The sequence below is a fragment of the Hemicordylus capensis genome, chromosome 2 (assembly GCF_027244095.1).
Source record: "Hemicordylus capensis ecotype Gifberg chromosome 2, rHemCap1.1.pri, whole genome shotgun sequence".
Lineage (NCBI taxonomy): Eukaryota > Metazoa > Chordata > Lepidosauria > Squamata > Cordylidae > Hemicordylus > Hemicordylus capensis.
In genome coordinates this window covers 167852064-167863707 of record NC_069658.1, presented here as the reverse complement: position 1 = coordinate 167863707, position 11644 = coordinate 167852064, and the positions used below count along the sequence as shown (strand labels likewise).

The window sequence follows — 11644 nt, the reverse complement described above, 5'->3', positions numbered from 1 at the left end:
AGCAGCATTCGCTGCAGAAGCCTGCTGGCCATCCAGACAGCTAATGGCTCCTTGCAGGCTGAGGGATACAGGTATACGCACGCACGCACCACTGTAAGAGATTCAGGGGATGGGACCGCTCTGGGAGGAGCACCTGCCTGCCTGCTTGCAGAAGTTTCCTTCACATGTTCCCTCCCTGGCAGCAGCATCTCCAAGACAGGGCTGGGGGAGCCTGCAGTGCAGCCTTGGAGAAGCCGCTGCTGCCAGTCTGGGTAGACAACATTGACTCGGTAGTCTATGGCAGCTGCTTATGTTCCTAAAGATCCCTCCCCCGCACTCTCGAGCCCTTAAGCACCTCCAGAGCTGCCTTCACAAGTCACTGGGAGGGTATCCTGCGGGTTCCCGGGGGATCCATCATCCAGGCCAGTCCCAGAGGACTGGCAGCCCGAGCTGGCAGCAAATTAAGATCTTTGCCCCCCCCCCCCAGACTGTGACATGCTGCTGCCAGCTGAGTAGACAATACGCAGAGAAGCGGACCAAGGGCCTGACTCGGCAAAAGGAACGTGCGTGCCATTGCTCGACTTTGAAAAAAGAATCACAACAAAAAAGGCTCAGGATAATGTGCAACCCTTTATAGAATAACTGGAGCAGAGTGCAAAGCACGATACAGAGAAAGATAGATCATTTTTTTAAAAATCACACGCTCTCCCTTTGCACCCCCCCCAGTGCCTTCATTCCTGGGGGCTCCGTTCTGGGGGGGTGGGGGTCGGAATCTGCCAGGCTATCCAAACCAGCACGGAGGTTTCAGGGCGGGCCACTGGGCGTGCAGCCAGATTGAAAATCTGAAAGATAGCCCAAAAAAGCTAAATTAAGCTAAACACCAAAAAATGCCAAAACGGGGGTGAGCTCCTCCCTTCTTCTCCTACTAGTTCAACTTCTCAGCTGAGCCTGCTGCAGGAAAAAAAGAGGGAGAGGCGCGAGACACTTGGAGTTGCTGTGTGTGTGTGTGTGTGTGTGTGTGTGTGTGACGTTGATGACAACGTGATGACGTCACGGAGGCACGCTGAGACGTGAAGCACGTGGTGACTAAAAAAAATGGTCTGGCTTATTTGGCTTTTTTATGGCCTAGTGAAAAAGCCAGAAATAAGCCAAATAGCCAAACAATTTTTTAAAAAGCCAAACGACTTTGAAATAGACCAATTTGGCTTAAAATTAGCCAATCTGCCATGCATGTCTCAGTACGCAGCTACTGCGCCTGTGCACTGCTTGGCCTCGGAAGGGAAATCCCTAGTGGTTACAAACAGGAAGAAATCTGATGGGATAGGGGAGAATTGTTGGAAGTTAAAGGACTTTGCGCTGTCTCTTTGCCTCAGACAGTGGAGGACAGACTTGTAAGTCAGAGGGCTAGAGGGTCAAGACATTGGTCATCACTTCTCCACTGCTCTGATGCTATCCCTTTGATGTGTAGATTGCTAATCTCAGGGACTTCCTCCCTCCCTCTCTCTTCCTACCTGCCCGCCTACCTTGCAACATGGCAAGCCTCTCTCCCTGCACCATATGTGCAGAGAGGATGCAGAATCCATCTGCATCCAGCTAGATAGATACATTAGAGATCCTAAATCCTCACTTTCCTATCTAGAATGGAGTTCCTTAATAAATGCCTTTTATATTGATTTGAAACTATGAATTGGCTCCAAGTTACTTTACTCTCAGCAAACATGCATGCTTAACTAATCCGCTGTGTTGTGCTTCTGTGCACTCTGCTATAATGAGAAAGGGATTCTCTCACCACAGAGAATTTCCAACAGGTTATGGGCTCAGTATTTTGAGCTGCGTGTACTGCAACTAGAGAGTTAGGTTTTTTCCAGGAGATCCATTGAGATCTAGCATGGACACTTTGAATTGCTAATCTACAGCAACTGCCTTTTGGAGCCGGTGAGGATGGCTACATACCTAGAAGGAAAACTCAGGCTGACTATCCTGAATGCAGACAACTATTTGGAATGGAAGACTTGACTGAGGATTACACTGAAAGCAGGACTCCAAAACGTTACTGAAGAGGACCCCCCCCCCCCAGATGGACCCACAAATGCTGAGAAAACTTTCAAAGAGAAATGGTTACGCAGAGATGCTCAAGCTCAAGCGATGGTCGCAGCTTCTGTGAGTAAAAATCTACTTTTTGCTATATATAATCTTGGAACCTCAAAGGAAATGCTAAGCAAGCTAGATTCCTTGCATATGAAGAAAGGGTGGGCATACACCTTTAATTTAAGTTTGCTGGTCAATGACCGAATAAACTTATAACCTTTAATTTAAGAAAGAAAATGCAAGACCTCCAATATAAAGATGGGGACTGTTTTTCTACCTTTGTGGGAATTTTGGAAGATTTCTTTTTTCAATTTAGAGAGGCAGGGGAACAATTTACAGAAAGTCAGAAGCTGGAAGCTCTGTTCTTAAGCATGCCCCCCAGCTACAGCAGTTTAATCAGCCAATTGGAAACTCACACCAATCTAAGCTTTGAAAAGGCTGTGGAGACATTGTCCTCAGAGGCAAACAGAAGGAGAATTTTGAATTCACGCTGTGAGAGTGAACTGGCAAGTAACTTTGCTCTTAAAGCAACAGTGATCATTCCAGCCGAAAACCAAGGTGGGGAGGGAACGCTGCAAGAGGAAACCGCATGGGGCCCTCACATTTACATACAAAGAAATCTGGCTTTGCCGCCAAAGAAACTCAGCCCAGAGAGAGAGGTCACATGACCACCAGCAGAGAGACTATTCCTGAAATGAGGCCATCTGGGAGTAATGCCTTTAGATGTTTTCTGTGTAACGAATTTGGCCACAAGGTGGCGAACTGTCCCAAGAATCAGACAAAGGCTTTTTATCAGACAAGAAGGACTGATTTTACCAAAGATTTCAATCAGACAAAGGATTTTAATACAGAAAGATATTCCAACAGGAACAGAAATTATAATGTTTACTTAATGCAAAGGGATGAAAAGTTTATTTATTTAGATTCTGGTTCATCTGTGCATATCTCAAATGATCTAGCTTTCTATACTGAAATGTTTGATATTCCTGAAGAGACTGTTCATTTGGGCAATAATACTACAGTTAAAGCCAAGAAGAAAGGCGGAGGAATTTTGTATTGCAAATTGCTGGATGGATCTGTTAAACCATTTTTTCTTAAAGATGTTTTGTATATCCCTGACTTCTCAAGCTCCTTGATTTCAATATCCAAGCTAGAAAAACAAGGCTGTGAACTGTATATTAAAAATGGATAATGTGTTGTTACCCAGAAAGGAGAAATTTGCCTTGTAGGCTCTGAATTCAAAGGTCTTTATTGTGTGGAATCTACAGGCAGAGAAAGACCACAACCTGAGGCATACCAGCCTAATGAAGTGAACCTTGCTAAGTCATGCCTGCATGAAAACTGCTCGCAACTCTGGCATAGACAGCTAGGACACAGGAGTCATGAGTCAATCCAGAACATAAAGGAAAAGGGATTAGCTAATGGCATTGATTTTGTACCATGTGACATTGTAACTAACTGTGTTTGTCGTCTCGAGTTCAAAGCAGTAAACAAGCCATTCCCAAAGCAGAGTGAAAGGAAGACCAGAAGACCCTTGGAATTGATCCACCGCGATATACCTGGACCACTACCAGCAACCATAGGTAATCAAAAATATTTTCTAACAATAACAGATGATTTCTCACGATACACGTGTTTTTCTCTACTAAAGGAAAAATCAGAAATGCTCGAGAAATTAAAAGGATATGTGGCGATGGCAAGCAACAAATTTGGCTGGAAGCCAAAGATCCTATGCACAGACAATGGAGGAGAATATATGTACAACGCCACACAGCAGTTCCTGAGAGAACATGGAATCGTGCATCAAACCACGGTACCTTACTGCCCGTCCCAAAATGGAATCTCAGAAAGAAAGAACAGAACTCTACTGGACATGGTAAGATGCATGCTTGCTGACACACACCTCCCACAGAAATTCTGGGAAGAAGGCATCATGACTGCTACATACATACAAAACAGAATGCACACAAAGCCTATAGGAACAACACCATATGAACTTTGGCATGGTCATAAGCCATCTATGACGCACCTGCGTGTCTTTGGAAGCACGGCTTACTCATACATCCCAAAGGAAAAAAGGACTAAGTTAGGGGCTAGGGCCACAAAAGGGATTTTTGTAGGCTACTCAGCACATTCCAAAGGCTACAGAATTCTGGATCCTGACACCAACAGGATAACCATAAGAAGAGAGGTGTATTTTGATGAGAATGAAAGAGCTACACCTTCAGAGGGGGCCTACACCGAAGCCAGCAACCAGACCAAGCACCCTGATGCCTGGATTATGCTTCCTGATCTCAGAGGAATTGAGGAGGAGGAGACAGCAGATCCAGATCCAACCACAGTCGACACAGAGACCCCCAGCGATCCACCAGACGCACCTGAGGTAATGGAAGAGACCACAGAGGATGAGGTGAGGCGATCAACGCGCTCAGACAGAGGTGTTCCAGCCCCGAGACTGTCCTACCTTGCAAGAATGGCGGAACAACCAGAACCTTCATCATGGGAGGAAATATCCCAGCTACCACAACCAGAAGCCCAGAAGTGGAAACAAGCTGCAATTGAAGAGCTTGAGGCTCTACAGAAAAACAAAACCTGGACTCTTACTAAGTTACCTCAAGGAAGGAAAGTTATAGGCTGCAAATGGGTTTTCAAACTCAAACATGATGCTGATGGTGAGATTCAGCGCTACAAAGCCAGATTAGTAGCAAAAGCGTATTCACAGAAATATGAAGAAGATTATGATGAAACCTTTGCACCATTGGTTAAACATACCACAGTAAGGACTTTGTTAAGTATTGCTGCTAGCAAAGGAATGCATGTTGAACACCTAGACGTGAAAACTGCATTCTTGCATGGTGAACTAGAAGAGGACTATGTATGTAATATGCTGCTTCAAGCAAACTTCAAAAGAAGCAACGCGGATCCCAGTCTATACACAAGATACATAGATGGCAAGTGGACTTACATTTTGGGGTATGTTGATGATTTGATTCTTGCCTATGAAAATCCAGATGACAGCAAGGAAATAATGCATCATCTGAACAGAGATGTGGAAGTCAAGCGACTTGGCAAAACTGCACACTACTTGGGCATTCAAGTACAGAGAAAGATGGAAGTTTCCTCATCAACCAAGAACAGAAAATTAAAGACTTGATAAACTTGCTCAGACTGGAAAATGCAAATCCTACACCAACTCCAATGGAAGTGAACTACATAAAGCAAGAAGATCAAACTGAGCCACTATCTGACAACCATAGATATCGTGAAGCATTGGGTAAGCTTTTATACATTAGTACACTCACTAGGCCAGATATTAGTACAGCAGTTGGCTTACTTTGTAGAAAGACTGCATCACCAACAGTCAAGGACTGGAATACAATGAAAAGACTTGTTAGGTACCTAAAGGGTACTGCACACTTTAGGCTTAAGCTGCCAGCTAACAGTCAACCAAAACTAGAAGCATATGTAGATGCAGACTGGGGTGGAGATATAACAGAAAGGAAATCCACCAGTGGTCACATAATTTTCTATGGAGATGGAGCGATAAGCTGGTCAAGCAGAAAGCAAGACATAGTAGCATCATCAACCACTGAAGCGGAATATGTATCAGCTGCACAGGGCTGTCACGAGATACAATGGCTGTTTCAACTACTGAAGGACCTAGGTACAGATGTACCACAGCCCATACCGGCCCATACCAGCCCATGAAGACAACCAAAGCTGCATTCAACTCTCCAAACAAGAAGATTTAAAGAGGAGTACCAAACATATTGATATGAAGTACCATGTAGTGAGAAGTCTGCAGAAGGATGGACTAATCAAGCTGATCTACTGCCCGACAAATGAAATGCTTGCAGACATACTCACTAAGCCACTACCAAGACCCTGCTTTGAAAAGCTGAGAGAGAAAATGAATCTTGTGAGCTGAGTCACGAGACATCGAGAGGGGGTGTTGGAAGTTAAAGGACTTTGCGCTGTCTCTTTGCCTCAGACAGTGGAGGACAGACTTGTAAGTCAGAGGGCTAGAGGGTCAAGACATTGGTCATCACTTCTCCACTGCTCTGATGCTATCCCTTTGATGTGTAGATTGCTAATCTCAGGGACTTCCTCCCTCCCTCTCTCTTCCTACCTGCCCGCCTACCTTGCAACATGGCAAGCCTCTCTCCCTGCACCATATGTGCAGAGAGGATGCAGAATCCATCTGCATCCAGCTAGATAGATACATTAGAGATCCTAAATCCTCACTTTCCTATCTAGAATGGAGTTCCTTAATAAATGCCTTTTATATTGATTTGAAACTATGAATTGGCTCCAAGTTACTTTACTCTCAGCAAACATGCATGCTTAACTAATCCGCTGTGTTGTGCTTCTGTGCACTCTGCTATAAAGAGAAAGGGATTCTCTCACCACAGAGAATTTCCAACAAGAATAACACACCAGCCTATCAGAAAGCCCTACAGTGTACCACTTGTTGATGGATATGGCAAAGTGATACTACACCTGTGCGGCGGCCAGCCCAGGAAGGGCAGAGGAGAGGACCAAGGAAGCAGCCATCTTAGGAGTGGCCAGACACCCCCCCCCCGGGGAGTCCGGGATTGCGAGAGAGGGCTTGGCCCGTGCCGAGATCAGGTCCCTCAGGGACAGGAGGACTCTTGTGTCAGCAGGAGTGCACACTAGCAGGCATTCGCACGTTAGGCGTTAGTAAGACGGCATAAATTGAAAGAAGTGTATTTTTCATATGAATTCGCCTGCAGTGCAGTCTAAGACGCTTTATCCAGGCTTAGGAAGGCACACACATCTGAACCCCAACATATATAAGCAAAAGTCCAACATTCCTACACTCCAGCTGGTGTGGAATGTTAGATAGCGAGAGAAAGAAAGAGAGAACATATATACCATAGAGGAGGATTCGGGCCTAGCCTAGCCTTCTTCCTGAAACGCTAGTTTTCGGTGGCAAGCCATCTTTTTAAATGAATCAGCATGCACATTCCATCATATGAGCAGACAGAGCAGGTACAGGTCAGGAACAGGTTTACCACGTCAGTTAAAACTAGTCTTCTCTGCCCTTATGGTCGAAAGAAGTATAGAAGTATGTTGGCCAACAACAAATACAGTGCTTATCTGGAGTGCACGAGCATTCCACAGGCTCTCCTCATCGCATGCTAATACATTTATCTACTACATCAATCCATTCATGCGTGCCAGCAGCACGTCAGCGTCCCACGTCGTGCACCAGATTACTGGCATGCGAATTCTACCACGCGCCAACGGACTGACGAAGTACATTTGCATTTTGCACGTGACGGGCATGGAACATCTGCTTGTGAATAATCACATCACCCTTTGCTACCGTGCTTGGCACAGTTTCTTCCTCACCGGTGTCGATGGGGAACTTCCTCTTTCCGCCGTTGTTGCTGTGGCCAACATCCTTTGTCCGCTCCTGCTGTTTAATGGCCAGGCAGTGCTAGACTGTGCTCCGTGACTGCCACCTACTGGACAAGGAACTATTAATACATCCAGGACCAATCAATATCCTATCACTCGAAGCGGCACTACATTTTACATGTAGATGCATTCACTCTCCCGATGGGGAAAAGATATGGATCTCCATATGCCTTCCCTCGTGGAGATAAAATTACCTGGGGGGGGGAGAAGAGACTTTCTGCCGCAAAACAGCATGAGGGAAAGGTATTAAGAAGCCCTTCTCCTTGTGCGCCAGCTCCTCTTTCAAATTGGCTCCTCGGCGACTACATTTCACAAAACAAATCTGTCAACCATGCTAGAACTACTATACCAAATGTGCGGTTCTGTCTCCAGTCCTCAAAAAACCCAGGAGACACGTCACAACCTGCTCCAGCTCTCTCTACCTCATAATACCCTCCAGGGCAAAATGTAGCTCGTGAACCACCTCCTCTGTACTTCCATCCTCTTCTTCCCATTGACAAATACATTGTACTGTAGATACCTATTACAGTTCCATGATACATACAGGAGCTCCAACACCACCTGCTGAAGGCTGCAGGATGAGACTGACAGTCCATATGATAACTACCCCTACTGAATTAGATAAAATCTACACTCTAACCACAAATTATGTGCAATTCATACTTCAAAGTTTTGGTGTTTGAACACTGATTCCCAAGGATGTGAACCAGTTCTTCACAAAAGAACTGTGATCCCCCTTGTGTAGCAAGAAGAGGTAGCCTCTGTCTGATAGATCTGTAGTGGACATCCACATCATAGTTGACAGCTAATGCTGGTGGTTAAATTATTTAACAGTGACAAACATTTGCATTTATTGTACCTCGCAGAAAGTGAGTACACTCTCCCTTCAGGTTCTTTTATTGGTCAATTCCGGTTAACAGGCACAAAACAAAGGTTATCGTGGCACTCTATTTTCCATTGGTTTTTGTGAACAATATAGTCCAGTTCATATTATAAATTCCCATGCCCTGCCTCCAGGATTCTGGCAGAAGAATCTCCCTTTTATTATGTCCCCTGCTATCTGAGCAAAGATGCACCTTTTAAAAGTGGTCATTCTCTTTATTTGTCAGGGGGAGAGCAACTGGCCCTATCCATCCCCAGCACAACATCCCTCCAGTGGCTGTTGCTGGTATCTATCTTATATTTCTTTTCTAGATTGTGAGCCCTTTGGGGACAGAGAGCAATTTTATTCATATCGACGCAAAACCACTTTGGAAACTTTGGTCTTATTCTCCCATTCCTAAATAGTCCTCAGAAGTCTAGACACACAAATTTACAATTAATTATGATAAAACTAAAGTTGACATTTTTCACAATGGTCATTTAAAAAATGAAAAAAACCAGTGTGGTCAGAATAAGACATGGTACGATTTGGACTGAGAAAAAAACATTGCTTGGCTGTTCAATATGCTGTTTCACTGTTTTGTAAATAAAACATGTAAGCCATATTGAATACATGCTAGTACAGAAATGCAAGAGAGTCTAGATCAGGGATTCTCAATGCTGGGTCACTAGAAGGCCTAGAGTGATGCATTGGTCCATTGAGGGCCATCGACTCGAGCAGGTCAACATCTACAAGTATCTTGGTGCGATTCTTCATGCCAGAAGGTCTTGGAAGGCCCACATGGACCATGTAACTCAATTGGCATGAAGGAGTTCCGCTGCCATTTTGAGATTCTTTTGTACCAAGGGTGGTGAGGTTATACCAGCTGCCCTAAGGTTATTTGCAGCCAAATCTAGGAATCAGCTTCTTTATGGTGCCCAACTTGGCCCGTACCCTTCTTATAGGACGTTGGAAGTTGCGCAATCTAAATTCATCAGGGCAGTTCTTAGAGCCCCCAGATGTTCTTCTAACGCGGTGCTGAGACTCGAATTGGGGATTCAGAGAATTGAAGCCAGGGCATGGATCTTAATCTTAATCTATTGTCTTAAGATCAATTTTCCCCCTCAAGGCTGGATCTCTCTGTTCCTGGCTGATAGATTTCAGTCATCTTGGATGCAAGCTGTCCAGAATAAAATTTCAGCCCTGGGCCTTTCTCAAGATTACCTTTCCCTCTTAAATTATGACCAGGCTGTACAGGTGTTGAAACAAAGAATTCTGGACATAGAATATCAGAATGACCTTAGTCTTATTTCTGACTACATCAGGAGGAGACTTGATTTTCCTTTTGGAGGTTCGTCTTCTTATTTACAAACCTTAATCTACTCCCGCCATCAAAGGGCTTTTTTCAGGACGAGACACGATTCTGCAGTGCTTTCTGTGAGATTTTTGAAGGTCCCAAGGAGTGACAGACTTTGTCCTTGTGGTCTAGGGGATGTTGAAGATGTACAACATGTTCTGTTGCATTGCTTATTCTACAGGGACATACGACAGACTTTATTAACTCCAATTGTATTATCTTTACCTGGTCGTTCAGAAGAATTTTATGTTGCTTTTTTACTTGCAGATAAAATTCCTTCTATTGCATATAAGGTGGCTAAGTTCTGCTCTATTGCTATTAGGACTCAACAGCAACTAACTTCCTGCCCTGTCTTCTAGATTCTTGGCTTGGTTAGGATGTTGGATAACAGCTATCTTTATATGCAAATGGGATTTGTTCTCCTTCTGATTGTTATTTTATGTATTCTTCGTATTCGTACTTTTCTGTAAAGTTTTAAATTGTATTGCTGATCTTTGATGTAATAAACTAATCTAATCTAATGCTGGGTCTCCAAATATTATTGGACTTATTAATATTATTATTAACTCCCATAATCTCCAGCCCCAGTGGCCTTTGGTTGGGGATTATGCGAGTTGAAGTCCAATAACATCTGGGGACCCAACGTTGAGAATCCCTGCTCTAGATCTCACACATACTAAAGGCTATTTGTATCATTTAATTGGATTCTACTAAAAAGCTATGACTGAACTGCTGTGATGCCAGGGAGAGACTGCTGAATATTGTTCAACAGTATAATCTGCTGTGAAAATTAGAGAAAAAGTTAGGTCTGTTTCATCAATGACTTTTACTCTTCACAAATGTGACCACCCACCCTGCCCTGAAGTATTGTGTGTAAACATTGCAGGTATCTATATCAAATTTACTAACAAAAGCTTTCCAGGAGGTGAATACATAATATATTAAAGCTAAGTGATTTTTACCATGCCCTCTTTACTCTGTAGATAAATACTAGATCTATAGAATGAATGAATGAATGAATGAATGGAAGCCCAGCAGGGTTGGGGATTGTTGGGTACACAAGAACAGCCTTGCTGGATTAGGTCCATCCAGCCCTGCACCCAGTTTTGCACAGTGGCCCAAAGAACATTGGCCCTCTTATCCAGGAAAAAGTGCTTAATAAGCATCAGTGACATTCACCAAGTAGCTACCTTGCATAGGGCATGAAGTGGGATGCTGCTCACATCAGCAGCAGTGGATGAGACCACTCTGGTGAAATGACTTATTAACAAAGCAAGACATTTCTTAGCTAGCTGGTATGCTAAGGTTATCATTAGTTACCCTGTGGGCCAGAGGCTAGGAGAAAACATTTTTGCCCTTGCATGGACCTCAGTACCAAACAATATTGTTTACTGATAAATATGAAGTTTCATCTAAACAGAATGCAAGAACATGCTTAGTGTTTAGGGGATGCAAAGCTCTTTCATCTTCTGATATGCAGAATTCCCATACATGTAACCACATAGAGACCACAAAGCCAGCAGCAGGAAAACACCCTTCTCCTCCTTATACCTGGCCAGGATGCAATAAGAGTGGGGGGCGGGGTAAGGCTTTTTCTCTTTTGTGCCAAATTCTTCCACTGAAACTGCAATCAGACAAAGTCAGTACAAATGGGGAATTAAAGCTGGTACACAGATGTAGGATTTGAATCTATAGGGCTTTTTCACGGCAGGGAGGTGAGGGTGGCGTGAGTCATGAAGTGTAAGGATGGCTTAAGACTTTTGCCCTTCCAGAAGACCAGTCAAGTACATGTCTTTTTAGAACATCTGTCACAGACTTCAAATGACCTTTAGCAAAATTATTTCCTATGCCTCTGCTCTAGAATTTGATGAAATCTAAATGTTATGTATCCAAACACATACCCCCAAACTGAA

General features: G+C 44.0%; 1 protein-coding gene across 1 annotated transcript in view; it reads right to left on the bottom strand.

Annotated features, from left to right (window-relative positions):
- Nucleotides 1–590: 590 nt before the first annotated feature.
- Nucleotides 591–11644, bottom strand: part of ALG5 (ALG5 dolichyl-phosphate beta-glucosyltransferase) — a 41002-nt gene continuing 29948 nt past the window's right edge. Inside the window, exon 10 of the mRNA XM_053301200.1 lies at nt 591–821. Coding sequence (XP_053157175.1) covers nt 784–821 — 38 coding nt within the window. The 3' untranslated portion in view covers nt 591–783. The remainder of the gene's footprint in view (nt 822–11644) is intronic.